This window comes from Aspergillus puulaauensis, chromosome 1 (assembly GCF_016861865.1).
Source record: "Aspergillus puulaauensis MK2 DNA, chromosome 1, nearly complete sequence".
Taxonomy (NCBI): Eukaryota; Fungi; Ascomycota; class Eurotiomycetes; order Eurotiales; family Aspergillaceae; genus Aspergillus; species Aspergillus puulaauensis.
This window is the reverse complement of record NC_054857.1, coordinates 1,431,527-1,455,513: the sequence shown is the minus strand read 5'-3', so window position 1 is coordinate 1,455,513 and position 23,987 is coordinate 1,431,527. Positions and strand designations below refer to the sequence as shown.

General features: G+C 50.3%; 11 protein-coding genes across 11 annotated transcripts; 8 read left to right on the top strand and 3 right to left on the bottom strand.

Annotated features, from left to right (window-relative positions):
* Positions 1 to 460: 460 nt before the first annotated feature.
* On the top strand, positions 461 to 4,700 carry APUU_10627A (tetratricopeptide repeat protein; the record flags this gene model as incomplete). The annotated part of the gene is made up of 12 exons (XM_041702896.1): positions 461 to 510; positions 594 to 742; positions 843 to 981; positions 1,043 to 1,120; positions 1,177 to 1,307; positions 1,362 to 1,413; positions 1,475 to 1,677; positions 1,763 to 1,831; positions 1,887 to 1,985; positions 2,049 to 2,240; positions 2,307 to 3,818; positions 3,874 to 4,700. 12 exons carry the CDS (start codon positions 461 to 463, stop codon positions 4,698 to 4,700), a joined length of 3,501 nt encoding a protein of 1,166 aa, XP_041549993.1.
* Positions 4,701 to 5,269: 569 nt separating this feature from the next.
* On the bottom strand, positions 5,270 to 7,033 carry APUU_10626S (MFS transporter; the record flags this gene model as incomplete). Its single annotated transcript, XM_041702885.1, has 2 exons — positions 5,270 to 5,557; positions 5,615 to 7,033. The coding sequence occupies 2 exons, from the start codon at positions 7,031 to 7,033 to the stop codon at positions 5,270 to 5,272; spliced, it is 1,707 nt and encodes a 568-aa protein (XP_041549992.1).
* Positions 7,034 to 7,867: 834 nt separating this feature from the next.
* APUU_10625S (signal recognition particle receptor subunit alpha) lies at positions 7,868 to 9,935 on the bottom strand (the record flags this gene model as incomplete). The annotated part of the gene is made up of 3 exons (XM_041702874.1): positions 7,868 to 9,306; positions 9,360 to 9,648; positions 9,717 to 9,935. The coding sequence occupies 3 exons, from the start codon at positions 9,933 to 9,935 to the stop codon at positions 7,868 to 7,870; spliced, it is 1,947 nt and encodes a 648-aa protein (XP_041549991.1).
* A 272-nt stretch (positions 9,936 to 10,207) lies between these two features.
* Positions 10,208 to 11,391, top strand: APUU_10624A (protein transporter YIF1; the record flags this gene model as incomplete). The annotated part of the gene is made up of 3 exons (XM_041702863.1): positions 10,208 to 10,495; positions 10,559 to 11,122; positions 11,176 to 11,391. 3 exons carry the CDS (start codon positions 10,208 to 10,210, stop codon positions 11,389 to 11,391), a joined length of 1,068 nt encoding a protein of 355 aa, XP_041549990.1.
* Positions 11,392 to 12,882: 1,491 nt separating this feature from the next.
* APUU_10623A (60S ribosomal protein eL14) lies at positions 12,883 to 13,538 on the top strand (the record flags this gene model as incomplete). Its single annotated transcript, XM_041702852.1, has 3 exons — positions 12,883 to 13,008; positions 13,100 to 13,363; positions 13,479 to 13,538. 3 exons carry the CDS (start codon positions 12,883 to 12,885, stop codon positions 13,536 to 13,538), a joined length of 450 nt encoding a protein of 149 aa, XP_041549989.1.
* Positions 13,539 to 14,229: 691 nt separating this feature from the next.
* Positions 14,230 to 15,010, top strand: EGD2 (nascent polypeptide-associated complex subunit alpha; the record flags this gene model as incomplete). The annotated part of the gene is made up of 3 exons (XM_041702841.1): positions 14,230 to 14,460; positions 14,562 to 14,620; positions 14,686 to 15,010. The coding sequence occupies 3 exons, from the start codon at positions 14,230 to 14,232 to the stop codon at positions 15,008 to 15,010; spliced, it is 615 nt and encodes a 204-aa protein (XP_041549988.1).
* Positions 15,011 to 15,438: 428 nt separating this feature from the next.
* On the top strand, positions 15,439 to 16,177 carry ATP7 (F1F0 ATP synthase subunit d; the record flags this gene model as incomplete). Its single annotated transcript, XM_041702830.1, has 4 exons — positions 15,439 to 15,447; positions 15,527 to 15,922; positions 15,994 to 16,080; positions 16,148 to 16,177. The coding sequence occupies 4 exons, from the start codon at positions 15,439 to 15,441 to the stop codon at positions 16,175 to 16,177; spliced, it is 522 nt and encodes a 173-aa protein (XP_041549987.1).
* Positions 16,178 to 17,092: 915 nt separating this feature from the next.
* RPS28A (40S ribosomal protein eS28) lies at positions 17,093 to 17,551 on the top strand (the record flags this gene model as incomplete). Its single annotated transcript, XM_041702819.1, has 3 exons — positions 17,093 to 17,153; positions 17,298 to 17,381; positions 17,490 to 17,551. 3 exons carry the CDS (start codon positions 17,093 to 17,095, stop codon positions 17,549 to 17,551), a joined length of 207 nt encoding a protein of 68 aa, XP_041549986.1.
* Positions 17,552 to 18,745: 1,194 nt separating this feature from the next.
* Positions 18,746 to 19,029, bottom strand: APUU_10619S (uncharacterized protein; the record flags this gene model as incomplete). Its single annotated transcript, XM_041702807.1, has 2 exons — positions 18,746 to 18,940; positions 19,009 to 19,029. 2 exons carry the CDS (start codon positions 19,027 to 19,029, stop codon positions 18,746 to 18,748), a joined length of 216 nt encoding a protein of 71 aa, XP_041549985.1.
* A 796-nt stretch (positions 19,030 to 19,825) lies between these two features.
* APUU_10618A (uncharacterized protein) lies at positions 19,826 to 21,274 on the top strand (the record flags this gene model as incomplete). The annotated part of the gene is made up of 1 exon (XM_041702796.1): positions 19,826 to 21,274. One exon carries the CDS (start codon positions 19,826 to 19,828, stop codon positions 21,272 to 21,274), a length of 1,449 nt encoding a protein of 482 aa, XP_041549984.1.
* Positions 21,275 to 21,680: 406 nt separating this feature from the next.
* Positions 21,681 to 23,872, top strand: APUU_10617A (multicopper oxidase; the record flags this gene model as incomplete). Its single annotated transcript, XM_041702785.1, has 6 exons — positions 21,681 to 21,875; positions 21,948 to 22,003; positions 22,067 to 22,237; positions 22,313 to 22,483; positions 22,548 to 22,673; positions 22,741 to 23,872. 6 exons carry the CDS (start codon positions 21,681 to 21,683, stop codon positions 23,870 to 23,872), a joined length of 1,851 nt encoding a protein of 616 aa, XP_041549983.1.
* Between the last annotated feature and the right edge of the window lie 115 nt (positions 23,873 to 23,987).

Sequence of the window (23,987 nt, the reverse complement as noted above, 5' to 3'; positions counted from 1 at the left end):
ATTTATCACCAACCAAAATCAAACGCCCTTCTCTCTCCCCTTCGCAGGGATGCAGGGATAGCGAGGGCCCCAATTGGCTGCCCGCAAATTCTCTCCTTGAATCAACCAAGTATGCTCGTTTGATGGCAGAAACCTACCTAACATGGCCCGATCTCTGTCGCTCCCATCTCTCGCCCTTTGCCAGTCTCGGCTCAATAAGTCTGAGCCGATTGACGACCCGCAGCTTATGGGGAGACATACTACATATGCAAGCTGGAGCCACTGCACTGTCCGCCCGTTATTGAAAATGACGCCTCACCCGCGTTTGGACCGAGCCCTGTCTTATCTGCATGCCTGACTTGAGTTGGGATTGATTGATTTTGAGAGGCTCTCTGCTCTGTGGACATATTATTTCCCTCTCGTCTTTGCTCCTTCACTCTCCGTTTGTTCGTCCTGACCGACTGTGTTGGTCTGCTTCGTGATGGATCCAGATACGGAGTTTACTAACTTCCCGACAGTGTCGGTGGATAAGTGAGTGTTTTGAATTTGCTGCAGCCTCATGTACCTGAGATGGCTACTTTGATTCCTTATGCTAACGTACTGTATCTATCTAGGGACAGCAAATACCTCCTCCAGAACGACGCGAAGCGAGACCTAGAGAACGAAATTACCCTCAACACACCGAGCCGGCTCGAAGGGAAGACGCGCATACTACGTGCTTCGGATGTTCTTTTATCATTAGCTGGCAGGCCCACCGCGAACGGTATACACCCACTATCACACTGGACGGACGAAGCATGAATGTGTCTTGCGGGTTTGGAGGAATAAACAAGCTGACATTGTTTCCTTGTTCTTGGATATAGATCCTCGACAATTATCGCCGGCTGTTGAGAACTTTGCTGAGGCTTTACGATTATTCCCTCCCTTTCGCGATGACGACGCGGCTACGCTGGGCGTACCGGAGGTGAAATGTCCTGATTGTGATGCCGCTTTTTCGTCTGCGTATGTCACCCTGCCGTCGACCTTCATTTAGTATACTCGATGTAATTCTAACCAAGTATAGTACCGAATTGAACCAGCACTACCTGACAAGATACTGCTCCGGCTCAGCTATCGCTGTATACGTGATGACGCGCGATCGGTATTTCCAATCCTCTATCCACATCCGCCATTTCCCAAACTGACGATGCAGCGCAGTTTAATCACAAAGGGCTATCGCATGGAGAAGCGCCTGATCCCACTCGACTGTCGGCCGATCCGGTTCTTCTGCAATAGGTGCGAGAGGTCTTTCGCTGTGGATGATGACGAGCCGGCCGAGAGGCAGCGAAGTACGTATTTAATCCCTTCTTCTTTCTACTTTCAGCATACTAATCAAGCCCTAGACATAGAATGTCTCGTTGACTGCACCCGTTGCGGAACAAAGTGTAACGTTCTGTCCGTTTACCTTATGAGAACCACCTCAGTTTAGAAAATAGCCCTAACAATGCGCACGCAGATACGAGCCCGTCCTCAACGACCCGCGTGACGACACAAGCTATCGAGATCTTCAGAAAGAAATCGGAAGCACGACTCACAGCAGAAGTCCCAGTCTCGCGCAAAAGGGTTCCTTGCCGTCAAAGTACTCGATGACGGACTTTAGTGGGGAACAGACTCTAGCGAAAAAAGCTAGGAGGCTACGTGATTCATGGTCTTTTAGAAGTATATCTATCTCCTCACTCCGAGCCTTCCCCGTGCAGGATTTAACTTGCTGAAGCAAATGGACCTTGCAGCTGACAATTTCCAGAACTGTCGCAAAGCGATGAAGAAGAGGTACTCGCCATTAGCTTTGCTGGACTATATGATCTGGAGAGGGGTAAGTCGGCCGGATGGGTCACTCAAAGTTTGCAACCCATAGCTAATATGCGCAGTGCATGCGCCAAATGGCATATACCAGCCGGTCCCTGCAGGGACAGGGACAGACCCTGGGCCTGGAAAGATGCCATCGGACGCGAGCTTCAGCTCGACTGGTATGTCCATCTTTACCTGACTTACCAATCTCGTGTATTACCGTTCTGATTGACAAACTTCAGGCCTCGGAGACAGTACCATAATAGAGCCCGGCAAGACGGGCCTCTGTCAGGACGAAGGCAAACACCAGGCCAGCGAGATGGACAGCTCCAGTGGCGGGCTCGTCGACAGCAGGAATGTCGATCACGAGATGCCCGGAACCTCGAAGAGAATGTCTTTTTTCCAAAAGATATTTGGGCGCAAGATTCCTCTGGGTATGTTATATTCGAGGTCTTTGCCTAGGCCAGTTGCATATAACTAACCATGTATCTCGTGCGTAGGCAGCATCTCCCGCTCACGGTCCATGAACAAGGGCAAAAAGCTCCTGAAACGAGCAAACACCATCCGCTTCTCTTTCGTCACCAAGCACCCAGGACGTGACAGCCGAGCAGTTGAAAGGGACAGCGGAGGTACATCTGAGGAAATCCTCGCGCGGGCGCCCGACGACAGCCACAACAACAGCAGCACGACGGTTCAAGACACCGAGTACGTTGCGCTGATGCGCGGGACGCAGAACGTGTTCGTGCATATGCAGTACATCTCCGGCGGCGCGATCGTGCACGATGTGTCGGGCCGTCAGCGCATACTCCAGGTTGACGAGGTGGCGCGGGTATTCCTGCAGATGAAGGATGAGCTTTCGTCGACGGCTGCATGGTCGCGGGCCTTGACTACGCGGTTGAGAGGGGAAGCGCTGATAAAGCAGGGCAATGCGCAACAGGCGGTCGTAGAGTTCCATGAGGCGATGAAGGTCCTTGATGATACGCCGGGTCTTGATATTGAGAAGCAGACGCGCGCGGCGATACTGCATTCCATGGGCCTGGCATATCGGAGTTTGGACATCCCTGCCGAGGCGGAGGCTTGTTATCTTGAGTCTTTGGGTCTGTATAAGCGGGTTCTGGGGCGTGATCATCCGAATAACTTTACTGTTCTTCATGACCTGGGAAGTCTCTGTGAGAAGGACGGATATGCCACTGAGGCAGCAGCGCTGTATGAGCGATCATTCGCCGGTCGACTAAAGACGCTCGGACACAATGCGCCAGAAACATTGAGCAGCATGCAGGATCTTGCGTCTCTCAAGGTTCTCCTCGGTGATCTCGAATCCGCGCTCTTACTCCTCGAAAAGGCCGTTCCGGCGCTGGACACCGTCTTCGGGATCCAGCACGCAACGACGCTGAACGCAATGAACAAATTGTCTCTGCTCTACACGAAACTCGGGCTCGAAAAAGAGGCCCGTGCTATATGCAGCCGCACTATCCCCCACTGCAGGACAGTCTTCGGTCTCAGCAACCCAGTCACTAGGGATACAGTCGTGCGCTATCTCCAGAGCACCGAGAACTTCGACTTCTCGCCCGACATCAACGACATTCTCGACAGCTACAAACGCTCCCGCGATGGAGACTGCCTGCGCGTAATCCACCGCCTGGGTCGGTCATACATGGATGCAGGACTTAACCGGGATGCCGCAACACTGTTCGAAGCCCTAGTTGAGGACTTCCTTGCCGTTAAGGGTCCCGAGGCACCTGAAACGTTCGATGCGCTTAGCGCGCTCTGTGTTTCCAGGGAGCATCTCGACGCTGTGGATAAGGCCATGCTTGCATATAGGCAGCTTGTGCATATGGCTAAACGGACGCCAGAGCACCATCATTCGAGGAAACGCGTCGGGTATGCGGAGAAAAGGATCTCTGAACTTAGTCGCCGGAGGGAGTCCCTGGAATCAGAGAAGAAAGAATGGGGCCTTAGCGAGCCAAAGCCGTGTGAAAATTGCGGAAGTCTTACTATCGTTTTGTGCAAAGGTATGTCTTGATCCCATCCTCATATCATATGTGCATTAACACTAACGTTTTATAGTATGCAACATCGCCCGCCTTTGCAGCGAAACCTGCCGCAAACAAAGCAACGCCTGGCACGAAGCACAGTGCATCCCCTCCATCTCTCTACGCGAATCCAAATCTCTCGCTGTGAAGCCCAAATGTCCCATTTCAGCCCGCGACCAAGCACTCTCCAAAATCGGCCACGCAGATATCAGCATCAAGAACGTCAACGTCATTGCAAGCTACACGTTCTACCTGGATCCGCGCAACTTCACGACCTTCCGGATGAAACTTAACCCCAAAGTTAACACGGTCGTCTTGTTCTCACTTGATTCAGATATCCAGTATGCGGTTCTTGATAACAATCCGCTGCAATCACAATCATCTTCGCCTGTGGCGGAACAGGCAAAGGGGAGTCGACTCTCCCTCACATCGTCCAAAAAGATAAGCACACAAGCAGCAATAGCGACTCCTCCGGTCCCGGCATCACAAAGCGACTCGGAAAGTGCAGAAGCCCAAGAACTCAACTGGATAGCCCCGCAATCGCAAGACTCAATCTCCTACACCCCCATCACAAGCACACTCCCAACCTCAACCTCGCCGCTCAATCCAAACCTCCCTCCATCCATCAAACCCAACCAAAAACAAAGCAAATACATCCTCGTCCGCCCTGGGAAAGAGATGCATAAGTGTCTAGTCGATAAACGGATCAGTGTTCGGGCTGGCAGTGAGGGCACCGAGCGCGATCTGTTTGCCGCGACGACGCAGCCGAATAAGGAGCTTATTGAGTATGCGCAGGGACTGCTGCTGACGGGCTATCTTGGCGAAGGGTTTATGTATGTTGTTGAGTGGGTTTGGAGGTAAATTACACTGCGTACCGGGGTTGTGTACCGTGGTGTTGGGTAACCCTAGGATTGGGTAAGGCGGTTGATTGATGATTGATTTGGGCAAAATTGCGGTTGCGTTCGGGGGCTTGTAACTCGTTAGATACTAGTAGTTGACTGATTCCAGTATATAGTATGATTTTATAATAAATAGATTGACTCACATTCCAAGTTTTGTTATTTTACGGTTATCTTCAATCGGGCTGTCTAGATGTAACTTCGATTTTGATTGGAGAGGAGGGGTTAAAGCACAAATGGGTTATACAGATCTGGCACTTTGTTAACTGCCTAAAGCAATGGTCTTATCTATCTATGCTATATACGCCGCGCTTGCTCTTCGACTCGTGTGTTTAGTCAATGCACGGGGAAATGTAGTTACAATAATTAAAAGAAAGAAAGAGAGAATTGAAAAGAGAACCAAACCCCCTTTATTGCATCGCGTCCCGCTCTATGCTCCAATAGAATATAATAACAACAATCCTGGGCATAACTTCGTAAGGTGTTTTTTTGAAGGGCAAAAAAAGAAGAAGAAGAAGAACGTAAGAAATATCATGTCTCCTCGTCCTCATCGGACTTGGTACTCTCGTTGTCATGGCTATCCCAGCCATCGGCTTCAAGGGAGCGGCCCTGGATTCCGAAGCTAAGGAAGAACCCGACGAGCGAGACAGCGGCGAAGACGCCAAATGGGATTGCTTCGCCTTTTGGCTGGATGCGCATTGCAAGGGAGAACAGGCTGCCTGATAGGAATGGGCCTACGGCTCGACCGGCTGCGGAGAGGGTCTGAGCGAGGCCGTTCAGGGAGCCTAGGACAGCGTGATCCGGGGCGGAGTTTGTGATCTGTGGGTGGACGTTAGTGTGTGTTTTTGTGTGACAGAGATTGGGAGATGTGCTTACCAGGAGGAGCGCGCTGGTCAACCCACCGACAGATGCCACCGTCTTGACCAGCAGGACGAAACAGAGCTCGAGAGCCATCAAGGTTGTTTTACCTGTTAATCCATGGTTTGCAGCATCGTTACCCTTGTACCCAATAAATGGCATGAGGATAAAGGAGACGACGAAGCCAAACAGACCAACTCGGTATGACCACCGGTTACCCATCTTATTCCGCAGCTGGCCAAAGATGCAAATCTGGAAAATTATAGTTACGGCACCAGAGAAGCCCTGTGCAAGGCCAATTTCAGACGGCGTAAGACCACGTCCGATTGGGGGCGCAGCTTGTGAGAATATCGGGAATAGCGCATTGAAGGCGATGTTGCAAAGAGCGAATATAAGGTATGTCAGGAGCAGGAGGACTGTATCACGATTAAGCAGCTCGCTCCGTGTCAGGGACTCGTGGCCGTGGTTCTCAGAGGATACTTCTGAAGCCGAATCTAAATCACTGTCATGCTCTTCCGCCGATTGTTCGCGAAGTAGACGGTAGGGAAGGTTCGGTCGAACGCTGCGAGGTCGCCGCCCAAAACTGGTAATCTGCCAAAGCCATGAAAACATCTCACGGATTTTCTTGCCGAACTTAGGCAAGGTATCTGCATCATCCAGACTTTCTTCGAGAAATATCAGGCAAATAACAAAGTCTATCACTAAAATTGCGGCGGATAGCAGATTTGGAGCAAGATACGGGAATGGGTTTGGCTCCCCTTTCTTGAACGGGTTCTCTCGAATGACAAGGAGGCCACCAAGCAGAGGGCCAGTAATTCCACCGAGGCCGTACAGAACCGGTAGGTAGGTAAAAGCTTTGGACTGGTTGCTCTTGTCGGTGATTTCACCGAGGCAGGTGGACACCAGGCCCTGGTTTCCATTGACCACGCCCATTAACGCCTGCACTGCAACGGCCTGGTATAGCGTACTGCAGAACCCGAATGCGACGAAACACACCGCGGTAAGGATTGTACCCAGCAGTATGACGGGTTTCCGTCCAATTCGATCCGATATCCAACCCCAGAAATAGTTGGTAACGAGCTGCGCCACCGCAAAGGCCGTTCCAATCATTCCGACATATACACCAACCATGCCCGGCTTCACCTCGGGAAACGACGACGCCATATCAGGAAGATAGGGACTGATTGAATTGAAGGCCGTCTGCTCGCAAAAGGCGATAAGTGCCAGCACCATCATCTGCTTTTTGGGAAGAGGAGACTGTGCTGTAGTTTCATCTGGAGTATCATGGTGGGGATGGCGTGAGTCCTCGCCTGACGAAGCGGACTGGCCAGAATTGGGTCTGCCGCGAGACTTTGGCGGTGGTGTGTCAAAGGTGTGGTAGTGGAGGGTCGAGGAGCGACGCCTCGGGATTATTGGCTCCCGATCTGGCGTCTTCATTTTAAAAATCTATTTAGTATATCGAAATTGGTATGAACTGCGAAAAAATTGATGGCGTTCGCCGGCGCTGGCTGTGGCTAGAATGATAGATTGAAAGTGCAAGAGCTCCGTCAGTCGAATCGCGGGGACTGGCCGATGCTAAGTCGCACAAGAGCCCTGGGTAATCAATGGATAATGGCGAGGTGGCCAACCGACCTCATTGTCGAGTCCGATTCAAAAAGAGTGATACAACGGTGCGCAGGGAAGAATGACCGTTAGGAGAAAGCAATGGCAAGAAGACGGAGGCACGCGAGGTGGAATCCGATCCGCCAAAAATCGAGGCTGGCAGTGGCGATGATGTAAGCGGCCTGGACGCCATCACGTGCACCGCTATCCCAGGCATTTGGGTCGAGAGAGGAGGTAAAGGTGAATTAAAATGATACATGGACGGGCCTGTTATTTTCAGGGACTGTCATTGCTGCATTGCGGTGTTCCTGGCGAGTCGAGCCTCAAGTTTGCGATTCGAGCATCACGCAACCCCGGATGATGTCATTGTTTCAAACAACCCCGGACCTCAGTCTAATTGGAGTCGAAAACATTGTAGCAACAATAGGTGTAGTATCTTTAAGTCTAATCAAAACAATAGTCCATGTGGCATGAGTATGGAGTTGGCTGCAGCTTGGATAAGCTGGCGGCCGAGCGTTTAGTGGCTGACTATCTCAAGCCTGCATATTGCCCTGGCTAATCACAATTGCTTTGTTCTGCATTTCTAAGATAAGGAACCCGATCACAAATATACTGATTCAAATTTGCTGGGTAGAGCGGAAGTTAGTCAATATATAGATGGCTGTTAAATCATTTCATCAGCAGATTAACGGCCCAAGGAACACTGAGCCCTCTCAAATCACCGTAATGCTGGCCAACACCAAGGAAGACAATCGGAATGCCTGTCGCATGCACCATGCTGACAAGGGTCCCAACCATGTCGCCGACTGTATCACACTTGCTGATGATAAAGCCGTCGAGGCTTCTTCCTGTGCCAAAGGCTTGGTTGAAATTACGTGCCTGCATCACGCTGTCGGTACCAACAAGGGCTTCTCCCACCATGAAGATCTTGTTCGGTTGCGCAAACTTGGCGAACTTTTCCAACGAAGACATGAGACGCTGGTCATTGTGGCGACGGCCAGCAGTATCGATCAAAACAACGTCGAACTGGTTGGCTTCACCGTATTCGACCGCATCTTTAGCGACATTTGCAGCGTCTTTGCCGTAACCTTTCTCGTACAGCTCGACCTCGCCGACATTTTCACGAGCGCTGAGCTCCTTCAGGTTTCGAGCATGGACACGAAGCTGCTCAACGGCTCCAGATCTGAAAGTATCGCACGCAGCAATCAGAACGCGGTAGTTGTTCTGTAACAAGAAGTAACAAATCTTGCCAAGGTTCGTTGATTTGCCGACGCCGTTAACACCCACAATAGAGATCACGTAGGGTCGCGCCGTAGCTTGCCTGTTCTTCTGGTTTGTAACGGTGTTGATCTCGTGGAGCAGGTCAAGTGATGAAGTTGGAGTAAGTATCTTGCGAAGGGAAGACTCCATCGCCGACTTCAACGCCGCATCGACGCTCTGGAAATTACCCGTCTTTTTTCCAATCAGCTCCTGTTTGACACCATCACACAAGCGGACTGCCGCCTCACGCGCGACGTTCTTCTTTAGCAGATGGTCTTCCATTGTCTTCAAGGGCTTCTCCAAATCAGCGTCTGTCAGAACTTTACCGCCGACAATATTTCGCAGCAAGCCACCGATGGCGCTGAATCCGGTCCCTACAAGACCAGACGGTGCGGAGGACTTGGTCTTCTCGTTGTCTGCATTCTCGAGAATCGAGTGGACTTCGTCTCCCAGGTCCTTCAAAACGAATTGACCTTTGCCAGTTCGGTGACCCCAAGAGTCCTGCGACACGGCTTCCACTGCCGGTGCGGATGCGTCCTCGGCCTCAGCAGGTGCAGAGTAGTCGAGGACAGTTCCATCATCCTCATCCGCAAGGCCATCGGCGTCCCATACACGTAGCTTCTTCCCACCCTTAGGTGTCTTTCCTTTCCGTCCCTTCTCATCACCAGAAGAGGCAGTAGCGCTCGCATTCGCAGCTTTCCGTGCGCGGCGAGAAACACGACCACCCGGACCGGCTTTGGCGGTGAGTATATGGTTCGGGGAGGGAGAGGGTATTCTGGATATATCTGGGGTTTGTGGCGGCGAACCTTCATCAGAGGTTGCCGCACTGTGCGCAGCTCGAGGCTGCGCTTGAGGAGCGTCAGTACATAATGACAACGATTGAACCAGGTGCCAGGCATACCTTTCAAGAGCCCAGGTACGGGCGGCGGTGGAGGGCCTCCATTATCAGCAGAGACGAGCGGGTCTTTTCTTGCTTCCGCATCAGTCCCGGGTGCCTCAGAAGCGAAGCCAGCAGTGGCGTTATCCTCAAGCTCGCGCACTTGCTGGTCAAAATACTTGTCAAACGGATACTCGACTATCCTGACCCGTTCGCTCTTCAGTTGGTCCTTGTAGATATCGATAAAAATAGTGGAGATGTTGTCCAAAAGCTTGTCAATCCAACCAAGATGGAGAAGCGACTGATAAACGGCCTATATAAATTGCGGCGTTAGCAAAAGTTCTTGATCATTTTCGCGTGCTCGGAAATATGACATGCCACAAATATCAGGTTAAAATCCTTTGATCTCCTCCATTTCAAAGTGTACTTCTCCTTCTTGAAGATCGGGGATGCGCTGTTCGCGGTGTTTTGGAGCTGGGCTTTTTCCTCGATGAAGACGTCGTTGATCAGACTGTTGATGACATGGGAGCCGACTGGCGCGTAGGACTTGGACCATAGAACCACTCCCGACGTAGTCAGGATCTCAAAGGCTTCCAGCATCGTGAGATAAATGCCACTGTTTTAAGTTGCGACGTGGTGAGCTTGCGTGCGGAGTGGGGAATTATGTGCGGGCGGCGAAGATCAAGACCAGCTCGGCGGGCAAGAACCATGTCCCAAATAACACTTCTCCATACAGCCTTCAGCCACGTACTTAGAAATATCTTCCCACCTCCCATCACCTCAGCCTCGCCCTCCACCTTGGATCTTATACTTGGTCTTTCTTTCACAAGTGGAGTTTCAGCTTTTCTGCTTCATTTATTAAATTCGCCATTATGTATCGCCAGTCTTTTGCTCCTCCCCCGGCACACTCACCTCCACTTCATCACCCCGTGCCTCAGCATGTCTCTACAGTACCCATGATGCGCTCGCCGCCTCCTCCAACGTCTCAGCAGCCGCAGACGTCTGCCTATGGCAATCCTTACCAACCGGCTCCCGCACAGGGTGGCAGTGGGACGTATGCCCCTGGATTTGGCGGCTTTATCAACGACCCCACGGCGCAGATGGGATTCCATATGGGCAAGACTGCGATGGCAGCTGGACAGGAATATATGGAACAGAACGTATGTTGGCCTTAAAACAGTATCGTATAAGTAGCTTTTTGCTAATTGACCTTTCGGGATCAGTTCAACCGCTACGTATCCATACCGGCGCTAAAGCACTACTTCAACGTCTCGAACTCCTATGTGATCAATAAACTGGGCCTTGTGCTCTTCCCATGGCGGCACAAGCCGTGGTCGCGCCAGCAGACACGCCTTACAACTGCTGCAGCTGGCCCGGATGGCCAGATATCGCAGCAGCAGTATTCGTCCATGTTTCTTCCTCCGCGAGATGACCTCAACTCGCCCGACATGTACATCCCTGTGATGGCGCTTGTCACATACATCCTTTTGTCGGCGATGCTAGCAGGCTTTCGCGGACATTTCCATCCGGAACTCCTTGGAGCGACAACTACGACGGCAATCGCAGTCATGGTCTTCGAGATATTTTGCCTGAAACTAGCCATGTATATTCTCAGCATCAACAACGATTCCCAGTTGGTGGACCTGGTGGCATACTCTGGCTATAAATTCGTGGGAATAATCACCACCCTGCTTACATCTGAGATCTTCACTCCCGGGAAAGGAACAGGTAGTTGGGTCGGATGGGTTGCCTTCTTCTACACATTCCTGGCCAACGCATTCTTCCTGGTAAGACCGTGCGTACCTCAGCGCTGAAATGCAAATATTAACTAAAACTATAGCTCCGCTCTCTCAAATACGTGCTCCTTCCCGACTCAACAAGCGACACCTCCATGCGCACCGGTTCGATGCACACGGTAGCTCGCTCCCAGCGCAACCGCCGCACCCAGTTCCTGTTCATCTACTCCTACGTTGTCCAGTTCATCTTCATGTGGGTTCTGAGCCGTGAGGGTCCATCAAGCACTGCTTTTACTATGGGCAATGGAGCTTCGTCATAAAATCCTCCAGCTGCTCTGGACTGCATATAATGATATACACGGACTTGATGAAAACCGAATCAAACCATAATGTAGAGTTTCTCTAGGCTGTTGGCGGTTGGCTTCTTTCGCTATGTACACGTTAGATAAAATAATATACTTCGTATTCCTAGCAATGTTTTCCCTGACTTTTCGTCCGTAACGAGACTGATGTAGTATTTGCGTGAACAAAAAAAAAAATTGCCCATAGGTTGGGAAATAATGGTACATTTATATATATGTAAACAGGTTAATTGTGTCAGCAATACGTACTTAGAGCCCCAGGACAAGCTCGGACAGGATATATATATTCGTTCATAAACCTACTCCGTATAGTCTAGGCCTCCATCTATAAGGTTACTACATGAATAATGAACAACAGCGCCAGGTCTACGGAGCATACTACAAGACAAGATAGGAACCAAGCACGAAGTATCATTAAGAATTGTATTGCAAAAGACTATTGGGGTATATTGACGCGGAATACGTGAAGATGCTATTGATATCAAAGTCAGTCGACATGTCAACAACAAAAAAGGAGTGACCAGAATCGAGTGTAGAGGGTTCCTCAGAGATCTTGGTGATAAGGTAAATTTCATCGCCGAAGCATCAATTACTATCTAGGCGTGATAAGGTTGTAATCATCGGAACGGGGAAGGCTGAAGAGATGTGATGAACATACCATAAAAGGGAGCGAAAGCGTAGAGGTAACTTGTTTGATGATCTGCTTCAGGTCTTTTGCAAGTCAGCAAAATTCAACAACGGTTGTTCTAGAAATGTAGAGCAAGTTGGCTGATATATCAGAATATGTAAGAAAGGAATATCATGCGCCAATGCTGTATAGAAACTCCGGCGAGAGTTTCACAGACATTAGGTCAATCGCAAATTACCGCATCATGTAGAAGACAGAGACAAAAAGATTCGGTGTTGACATACCAGTTGAGAATCAGTTGAAGAGATGCTGGTATTAGCTAATATTAGTGTTCTGGTTGACGACCACAGTGCGAAGTCACGATAAAAGAGCTACATTATGCTCATTGAAGCTCTGGAAAAAGAGCTCTGTCGAAAATTTGCTGCAGAAACTGCCGCGACAAATGTTTTGCGGTTGAAGAGGAAGAGAAAAAACAAGCGATGATCGTTGCTCCAAGTTAAAGCAACATCTCGGATAAACTGGTTGTTCCGCTGTCTGACACTAAGCCTCTCCGGGCGGCAGCCCTAGGCCGCACGCACCGAAGACTCTGTGGGCTGCGACTGGCTGGTAAGCGAGCCTGTGGGCAACACCGAAATTCGCGATCCAGGTGGTCCAGTGTGAACTTGTGCGTTTCGGACGACTTCGACAACCCCGACATTCGACAACAAATTTCACCACCGTCTCCCCGGAACTGTCGACCGTGAGTCTCTACGCGATCTGTTGCTGTCGTGAAAACTGTCAACTGAGAAGTCAATTTTTTCACCTTATAGGAAGCCTTCGCCATGGCCGATATCGATGTCAAGCTCGCTCAATGGAAGCTCGTTGAAGTTGGACGTGTGGTCCTGATCCGCCGCGGTCCCTTCACTGGAAAGCTGGCCACCATTGTCGAAATTGTCGACCACAAGCGTGTACGTTTTTGCGATCTGGAATCATGCGTCGGAGACACTTGAAGGAAGGGTTTTGAAGGATGTGATATTGACTTGAGTCGCGACAAAATAGGTCCTGGTCGACGGTCCTTCCACCGAGGAGGCCAAGATTGTCCCTCGCCACGTCCTCCCTCTCTCCCACGCTACTCTCACCCACTTCGTTATCCCCAAGCTCCCCCGTGCCGCCGGAACCGGCCCCGTGAAGAAGCTCTGGGCTCAGAACGAGATCGATGGCAAGTGGGCTAAGAGCACCATCTCGCAGAAGACCGAGAGCAACAACCGACGGAAGAACCTGACCGACTTCGAGCGCTTCAAGGTTCTGAGACTCAGGAAGCAGGTACGTTGCGATATCGCATCTCGAGGGATGAACGAGTGAAATGGGGGGAAAATGGGAATGCCCGGACACGCCAGGGCGATATACGATGTCATTTGCTAACTTGCGATACTTACAGGCTCGCTTTGAGGTCCAGAAGGCTCACGCTAAGATCCGCGCGGCTGCTCCTAAGGCATAGATGGTTAATGGGGCTCGGTGCATAGAGTGAAGGGGTATCTGGGACGGTTTCACATTGCTGAGGGTTTAATATCAGCAAATTCGCTGTATGCATTATCATTGACAGCATAAAAATGACTTAAGAACACTTGATATCCTGACAAGTTGGTCCTCGTAATGTTATGTCATGGGCGTACTGGCATCTGCTGGATTGTATCTACCACTATGCGGGCAACAACCAATTTCCCATAATTCTATGATCGTGGTGAATTCAAATTATTTAAAATTAATTTCATTCTCAAATTGCTTAATTGTAATTATTTGCGACCGCTGTGTACTTCGTATGTTGCAATGGATTTATGGGAGTTGCGTCGCTTCTCCATGATTTCAGGGCGAGGGTCCCGAGTCCAATCAGCTCGCTAACGATTTTCGGCATCACACAGCTCTGCGTCCTTCCAACCGCAACAAGGCCAAAAACTCACCATCATCTACAACAAACCTCTTTCCTACACGCAGGTATGTTCAAATAAATTGTGCGGCCGCAAAGATGGATTATTCGATTTGGACATGGCGAAATTGCCCGTGGTTGTGGGATTTGGCGACCCAGACCGAACGATTCAAGACCCAAAATCGAACATCCAGGCGGCCAGACGTCACAACTCACTCGCTAACCTTTCACTTTGCAGCCCGTCTAGGCTTACCTATATCACAAAATGGCCGACCCCCGTATCGAAGAGCTCCCTGACGAGGAGGTCCCCAAGACCCAGGTTGAGGATGCCGGCGACTCTTCTGAGTCTGAGGCCGGTGAGGAGGCCACCATCCCCGGCGGTGCTGCCGTCACCATCCACTCTCGCAACGAGAAAAAGGCCCGTAAGGCCATTGGCAAGCTCGGCCTGAAGCACGTTCCCGGCATCACTCGTGTCACTCTCCGCAGACCTAAGAACGTACGGCTCACCTTCCCCGCATTCCGCTCGTGACGACACTGCGACAGTCGACGAGAAGAAATGATGAAGTCTCAAGCACTAGAAGCTAACTTTACGCTCAGATCCTCTTCGTCGTTAACCAGCCCGACGTCTACCGCTCTCCCTCCAGCAACACCTGGATGTACGTGCCAACATGCCCCGCGAACTATTGAGGCTGAGATGTCAGCGGCTGACCCATTGGAACAGTATCTTCGGTGAGGCTAAGATCGAGGACCTGAACTCTCAGGCCCAGGCTTCCGCTGCTCAGCAGCTTGCTGCCGCCGAGGCTGCTGGTGGTGACCACGCTGGCCACGACCACGACCACGACAAGGGCAAGGGTAAGGCCCCCGAGACGGAAGCCAAGAAGGAGGAGGAAGAGGATGACGGCGAGGAGGTTGACGAGGCCGGTCTCGAGCCCAAGGACATTGACCTCGTCGTGGCACAGGCCAACGTCTCCCGCAAGAAGGCCGTCAAGGCTCTACGGGAGAACGACAACGATATTGTCAACTCAATCATGGCGCTCAGCATATAAGCTGGGGGCGAATAATGTACGCTGCTAATGGCTGAATGTGTCTAGCCAGTATGGTCGAATGTATTTCTGGGGTTTGGAATCAGGTTGATATTCCCTCGGAAGTCCGTCCGGCTTCATAGTGTAAATCATTTAGTCCAAAGCAAAATGAATGAACCACCACCTTTTTTGCAGCGCTGAACACGGCCAGTATATTTTCCAAATAATAATATTCAAGTCCGAATAAAGTCTCATTGAAATTTTATTCCCAATGCCACTCTCGCGACTCTCATGATGAAGGTGTTCGCGTCAATTCGGAACACGGGAACATGGGGGTCACGTGATGACCACCTCCATCCCAAACCTTGCCGAATCAACCCTCATCCCGGAACGTCCAGCTTTGCACGTCAAACGTCTCCTTTAAACATCCCCCCTCCACCCCACCACTCAAAATGGCTGCCGTATGTTGCTTCGATCATTTCACCTTCAGTGTCAACTTATATCGCGTTGGATTGGGCTCGCTAACCATCCGGCTTACAGCGTAGCGCCGCTCTCAAGATCGACTGGGTCAAGACGACCAGCTCCCTCGGCCTCCGCGGCCAGACCGCTGCCTCTCTGCAGGCTTTCAAGAAGCGTAACGACGATGCGCGCCGCAAGGTCCAGCTCCTTTCTGAGCAGCCCCAGACCGTCGACTTCGCCCGTTACCGCAACGTCCTGAAGAACCAGGCTGTCGTCGATGAGATCGAGAACCAGTTCAAGAACTTCAAGCCCGCCACCTACGATGTTGCCCGCCAGCTGAAGGCCATTGATGCCTTCGAGTCCCAGGCTGTCCAGAGCGCTGAGCAGACCAAGGGCAAGGTTGAGGCTGAACTCCGCAACCTCGAGAAGACCCTTGAGAACATCGAGACCGCCCGTCCCTTCGATGAACTCACTGTTGTATGTTTTTCCCTATATAACACATTTATGTTGAAACTGTCGGGCGTGGTTTATTAACTTGTTCACTCTAGGACGAGGTTGCTGCCGCTCAGCCCGAGATCGACGAGAAGACCTCCTCCCTTGTCTCCAAGGGCCGATGGATGCCCGCCGGATACAAGGTTAGTTTCCGCTATAGACATACCTATGTTATTGCCGTTTTTCGCAATTTACTGACCCTTTCACTAGGAACGCTTTGGCGACATGTCCGTCGTTTAAATTGGCGCATCTCTTGTATCACTTTTTTGTTACCCTTATCCCTCGACCAATTTCATCACACGACAACTATTTCCTTCCCAGTCAAGCGAATTTAGCTCTATACCTGGCAGTGTGATACGATTGTCGGGTTGTGTATAGAACCTGTTCAATTTAGAAGTTATTTGAAGTCTATCAAATCGTAGTCATGAGAAGGTCTTAGTCGGACCGATGTTTTATGCCTTAGCCTTTACCAGTTAATTTGGCTTGTATCTAGACAACAAAACGATAAACTTCATTGGTTATGATGTCTTATATTTGCATGAACCGGTTTACATTATTTGTTCCTCGACAAGTACCGATACAAGCATATCAAGGTATTAACAACAATCATCTCTTCGAGGTCTTGTTTAGCAGGCCCGCGACGGGAAGAGAACCGAGACCAGTGACAATAATGGCTGCGAATATAGTTTATAATGCTCGTATATTTATAATATAGTCGGAAGAAACATCGACAGGCTTAGAGTAGGTAGCTGCCCAGGTACTTCGAGCTCGCGAGCGGTGGGGCCTTCGCAGTGTCTCTATTCTCTTCAATAATAATCACATATGGGTGCTCTAGGTAAGCGAGACAGAAAATAGGAAGGACCCGACCGATCAATACCTTAAATCCAGACGCGATGTACTAAAGTCGAGGTTGTCTTTATTCCTAGATGGGAAGGTTGGTCGGCCGGACCAAATCCTTGGCGCTGATAGGCCAGCTCTTTCCCGAGGGTTCCGCCCCCCAAACCCTGCCCCGACGCACTAAAAATCAATTTTGCACATTTTCTACCTATACCGACCAAAGCGGGAATCCGACAACGACATCGCATCCTCAACTCGTCCACCCTCCCTCGTTCAATTTCAGCACATCCAGCTTTCCCGGATTTCCTACCTGTCAAAATGGATGCTTCCAAGACTCCCACTAAGCTGGTGAAGGTGACCCGTGTCCTTGGCCGTACCGGTATGCAACCTCGATCGATACAATGAAGAGCCTCTGGCTGGCTGGCGGCGACGACCACGGCGGCGGCATGTCGATGCTCGTCGGAGCGCCACTGGTCTGGGAGGAAATACCAATGATAAGGAGGCTAATGGGCTTGAATTATAGGTTCTCGCGGTGGTGTCACCCAGGTGCGCGTCGAGTTCATGGATGACCAGTCCCGTTCTATCATCCGTAACGTCAAGGGACCCGGTACGTCTACAATATTTTACTTGCGACCTGCAGAAAAGCCCAATCCGATGGGCGAAAGAAATACATGAATTGTGTGAAGGGACATACTAATAGGGAATTTTTCTTCAGTCCGTGTTGACGACATCCTCTGCCTGCTCGAATCCGAACGTGAGGCCCGCCGTCTCCGGTAAACGCAGTGAACGTGATAACGACGTGGGAGGCAATCAAAATGGAAGAATGAAGGACGAGTTCGGGTTCTGGTTCGGTTTCAATTGCGCATGGCTATGGGGGAAATATTCGATTGTACGGATACCTACCGATGGGAATTGCGGCGCCATGAATAATGATTTCATGATGGCGGAAACGGAGCCATTCGGACCTTTAATTTCTGTTTGCTAGAGATCCAGGAATCTTATGAGAATCACATCCTGATTTTCTTCCTCCATCTTTTTTTTTTTTTTTTTTTGCCCCTCGCGCGTGGTCGGGCTTGGGATGCATTGTTTTGTGATTGAAGTGGAGGATATCATACCGCTTGCTCGATCGACGATACTGGCTATGGACTGGCCCTCTACCTTGTCTGATTCTGATCCGACATTGCTCAAATTAGGGGCCCTTCGACCCCAAAACCCACCCTCTCGACCCGCCACATCAATACCGACTGTCACTGCTTGATCGCCCACTCGTCTACAACGGTCTTACCCATCGCCTAATCGCGTGAGACGGTCACTTTCCCATCCGATAAGCGCCCATGTCAGGTACCACAGCTGTACCTCTTGTGTGGCATCGTAAGCCCTTAGCTTTCGCCGTGGCACGCTGTAGCCACCACGGTACTAGATTTTGGACCGATTTCGTAAATCCCGAGTGGCCGTAGATGTGCATAGCGCAAGTAGCTTTCCTGCAGTTACTGCGAGCTGCCGTCAAATAGAGCCTGGTCTAGGCTTTCGTACATCTCAATATGGATCCACCATCTAGATGCACATGCCGACAGATACGATATGCGTATGATAAGAATTTATTAGGTGAACTGGGCCAGCCTATGGTGATGATCTTTGATAAACCAAGTAACAATTTGGCCAACATAAAGAATAACTACGAAAGGACGTTATTATCCAAGTGCGATGGCATAGTAGAGCGTTGAAATGTCTATTGACCTAAACGAAAGGGACTGAAAAGGATATCATATCGTACAACCATTATCCCCGCTTCCCATAAGATAAAGCAAACCAAAACCATGGCGTTTCCAGCGCAAATCAGGGGTACTATTGCATACTAGACTCGAAACAGGAAGCTCAAAAAAAGAAAGAACCAAAGAAGGGCATCAAGTCATCACTCATATCATGTCGACCGATATACAAGCCCGTCACAGTCTTTAGCGACAGACTGGACTAAAATACTGCCCGCGATCTATGATGCGTCCCTCGTGTGCCCCGCCTTTTCCGTCCGCAATATCCGCAGGTAAGGCATGAGACGAGGACGCCGAGGACTGAGACGATGCCGTTGATGACGACCTTGATACCGGTTGCAATGGCGTTCACGACACCCATGATGCATGCACCGATGGAGCGGAAGAGGTCCGCTATCTGCAATGGATAAGTTAGAAAGGGACGGGATTTCAGAGGAAATGCATATTAGAATGAATTTGACGTACACAAGAAAAGACGGCACCCATTTTGAAGGTTGAGTTGGTTGTAGTTTATTTTTGTTTTAGAAGAGACTTCGAGCTCGGAGAGGATGGTTGAGAGTTATTTGTAGAAGTGATATTATGGTTTGAATAGCTTGAAGACGCAGTAGAATGTGTTGATTGTTCGTAAGGAAGCATGATGGTAGCTGTCAAAGATCGGGCGTTTGAAATATATATACTATTTGAGGGAGATACATATAATTAGAGCAATCCTCAGTAAAATGAAGAATGACGTTGAAGCAAGTGATAGGCAAGGTCCGATATAGACAATGAAGGAGAAATGACGATATGTCGTTTATCACAATCCTGTACCTCAACCCTGAACCTGAAAATGTCTGGCTTGATTCCGTCATAGCGACGCCTTCAATCCGGTCCTGAGCGACCTTTGGCCGAATCATGCAGGGCATTGTGGAACCCCTGCAACATGACATGGCTGTCAATTCCACCACGGGACACATTCATATTGCCACTAAAGCGCCCTTGAAAAGCTGATCTGCGCCATCCAACAATTCTCAACGGTCTTGGTGGTGTTCGCAATTTAATATGTATGACGTCACGAAGCGTCATTCAAAAGGGGCTAGTGCTAGGGCTGCAGGATATACCTAAAAGGAGATGGATGTCACCTGACAAGCCCTAATTTCCGTTTCGGGACGCATCTGTTTTCTACCGTCTCCCAGTGTTAGTTGGCAAAAGAGCTCTCCTGTCCACACCAAGTGCCCAAAGGCGGGGATATCAATCATGTCTTGTACCGACATTTGAAATGACACGACCATTCTAGCAAGGCATGCTCACGCCAATTAGGACACGCGGGCGCAGGAAGAGACCTTGGGCCGCCAGCGATGGCGTCCCCAAGCCGATAGCATCTGGACCGAAGGGTGGAAGACCCATGCTATCGCTACAAGCCAAACATTCTAGGTCTCAGTCTTCAGGCTCCAAGCGGGCCCGGCTTCTCGTGGCTCGACCGCCGCTGCCGAAACCTCGAAACAGACTATCTAGACTGGAGTCTCTTCCGGTCGAGCTGATCGAGAAGATCTTTCTGTACTCCCTGAATGTGAATCTGCCACGATGCTCACAGTCTATTTCTGACGCTGTTTCTAGCGAGCGAGTTTACCGCGCTCTGACCCTGCTGGCACTCTGGGATGATTCATACGCGCAAACATCGCTCATGTCCCAGGATCCAGCAACACCAGAAATAGGCCCAAGTACACCTGAAGCTGCAGCTGCAGCTACTAGCGAATCAGAGATACTGAGACTCCTGAGGCCATTGGACTATTCCCAGTTGCTGCGGAGCGAGCGCCGGCATCTTCAAAACAACGTCCTTCGTTGCCGATGGTGTACCATTGAGCGACTACTGTCCTATCTTCCAGACCTGATGCGCTTGACTGTCCAGCGACATTGGCTCAATGCAGGCCTTCAGATGACCGGTGATTCACTGGATAACCTTCGTCTTCTGCTGGCCCAGAAGAACGACACGTACAGCTTCAAGGGCGCCGATAAGGATGAAAACCATTACACGTTGTTGATTACACCTTTTGTGTCGATAACTGTGACGTGCCTTGAAACGGAGCAGCAAACAACCCATCCAATTATTGGTGTCTTGGGGATTCCTGACAAACTTTTGAGCGGCACGGCAGTAGGTTTTAGCGACAACCACGCTCGTTTCCTCGAGATCGTTCGCATGGCTAGTGGATTTAACCGCTCGGATGTAGCGTCGACAGATATCTCTTTTTCTCGCGAAGCAATTCAGCAAGGCATACACACGGCTTTGATAGAGCATCATGCTGCTGCATTAGCGACGCTCCTCAAAATTGATGAGTACACCTTCCGCGGCGAGAACACGTCGGCAACCCAAACTCTTCCGTATATGATACTACCGGAACATTTTCGTACTGCTGTCCGCGTTGCGCGTGATGACCCCAACATCTTTCAACTTTTACTCCGCGCGAGTGCCGAGTCTCTTCCTGCGGATGACTCGGAGATCACGCAGTGGGCAATGGAATTGGATGGCTCATTTGGACCGTGGCTACTGGATTTCATGCTGCAGCTACCGGAGCGGATTAAGGCGGCAACTAATGACCCTGTTAATGGGTCAATGTTCTACCTCGGTGGCATCGCCACCCAGCTTCCGATAGCACTTCGGTATCTTCGCGATGTTTTGGATATGGAGGGACTGGATACGTGGATGGGAGAGTCGCCCTATGATTTCTCAAGTGAATGGGCCGTGAAAGGTTGAGCCAGACAGAATCTACCATGTTCCTGCCAGATTTGAGATGGTTGATTTAATTAAACGGAAGAAATATCCGACTATGTGCGCTCAATGGCATTTTCATGGCACCATGCCCATGGGGAATGTTTTGTTTGTGAGCCCAGCATTCCGATTATATTAGTTATTCGACGGACGTATGTATCGGCCTACGAAGGCTGTGCAAGCACTCCAACCCTTGAGAACTTAAAAAAAAGCCAAACTATACCCCCTTGCCGAAAACATCGCCCAGGCCCTTTCCTGCATTCCAATAAAACACCCTGGAAATGCAAATAGATGAACAGAACCTGTATATTAAGACGCACACCCACATGCCAGACATCATGACACACGACCCTAAACTTAATCGTCTTCCTGGTCCTCTCAGGCTCCAGCCATGCGTTTTTCCACTGTCACCTACCCGCTCCTGGCGCTGAATTTCGCCCTCTCGCACGCCAAACTTGTGCAAAAAACACTCGAGTTGACGTGGGAAAAGGGATCTCCAAATGGCGGCCAGAAACGCGACATGGTCTTCACGAATGGAGATTTCCCTGGTCCCGACTTGGTCTTCGATGAAGACGACGATGTTGAGGTAGCACACAGCCCGACCCTCTTTACATAGAGATTCGAGTGATAAGAGAAAATGGGACTAATTGGCTGATAGGTTCTTGTCATCAACAAACTCCCCTTCAATACAACGGTTCATTATCATGGTGTAGAGTACGTACTGCTGTTCCATCCTGTATAAGCAGACTAGACCTTTCTAACACGCTTCTGTTGCAGAATGCGAGAGACACCCTGGTCAGATGGAGTTCCAGGTCTATCACAATCACCCATTGAACCGGGGGACACATACCTGTATCGATTCAAGGCCTACCCTGCCGGTACATATTGGTATCATTCCCATTACAAGGGAGTCATGCAGGATGGGCAGATAGGGGCGCTGTATATTCGGTACGTCTAATTCTCCACAATTATGTTTCCCAAGTTCAAGTAGGCAGAGAATTGCCACTAATCATGAGTCCACAGCCGCAAATCGGATGCTGCGCGACCTTACTCGGCGATCACACAAGATCCAAATGAGTTGAGGCAAATGAAGGTGGCAGAGGACGACCCCAGTCTGGTTCTTGTTACAGACTGGACGTATCTCACTTCGGAGGAGTATAACCAAGTTGCGCTTAATTCTGGGTACAATATCTTGTATGTGAAATTTTCCCCCTCCTCTTTGCTCGTTGACATCGTTTAACTTAAATCGAAAACATAGTTGTGTGGATGGCCTCATCGTTAACGGACATGGGTCAGTTTGGTGCCCTGGATACCAATACCTCGAATCAGTGAGCGATCCTGGGATCCAGGCTGTTCTCGAGGGTTCAAACCTTACGGAGAAGGGGTATGTATCTCCCATTTTACATTTATAGTTCCAAAAACACACAAGAGACTTATATATATGACTATAGCTGCCTCCAACCAGACCTCTACAACGTCCAAGGCGACTGGGGCAACTGGAACCTCTCCGCAGTCCCCGGCCCTGTTGTATTCAACTGTACTGAGTCCACCAGTGAAACACCAATCATCACAGTCAACCCCGAAAAGAATGGCTGGGCAAGCCTTAACTTCATCAATGCTTCACCGCAAAAGGGAATTACAGTCTCCGTGGACAAACATCCGATGTGGGTCTATGAAGTTGACGGCCAACTCGTTGAACCCCGTGAAGTCGAAATAATAGCCATATACAGCGGAGCTCGGTATTCGGCCATGATCAAGCTTGACCAGCAACCGGGCGACTACGCTATCCGCGTCTCAGTCGACGGAGGCGATCAAGTAATAAGCACATATGCCTACCTATCTTACGCGAACCAGGACAAGTCGAACGCGAACCACCCTCCTTATAAGTCGTCCATTGGCCCACGTACCCAGGGATACATGGACTACGGTGGTCAAAACACCACCGCAGACGTCCGCAAGCTCCTCTTCACAGAGAACCTCCCGCCATTCGGTGTTCCGCCGCCGCCTCCATCGTCCGAGGTCTCGACAACGCTCCGCACGACGATGACCCGCGTTGGGCACTCCTGGGCCTGGTCACTAGCCAACCACGTCCTATACCAGGTTGAAATGACCGACTCAACACCCCTTCTCTTTGAATCCGACCCTCTCAGCGTGATAGCACCGAAATACGCCTTCACCACCAAAAACAACACCTGGGTCGATATCGTCATTGAAATCGAAGCCAGCGAGCACGACCCCATCCACCCACCTCACCCGATCCACAAGCACGGAAACCGAGCGTACATTATCGGTACCGGGACTGGGAAATTCAAGTGGGAGAATGTTGCCCAGGCGGAGATTGAGAAGCCCGAGTTCTTCTTTATAGACAAGAGAGCTGCGCTGAGAGATACCTTTGTCACGGACTTCTTTGACTCGAGGGTGTCGGAGGGCGCTTGGATTGTCGTGAGGTATTTTGTTACTGGGAAGATGGCGTCGCTCTTGCATTGCCATATTGTTTCGCATCAGCTTGCTGGGATGTCGTTGGCGTTGTTGGATGGGATTGATATTTGGGATTCTGAGAATTCTTGGCATAGGGAAGACTAAAAGGAGTAACAAAGTGAATAGTCGTAGAGGCCATGGAATTTTGCTCTGGCCTGTAATCGTAATAATTAATGAAGAGCGTCAATCTTGGGGAATTTGATTGCATGTGTCTATCGAT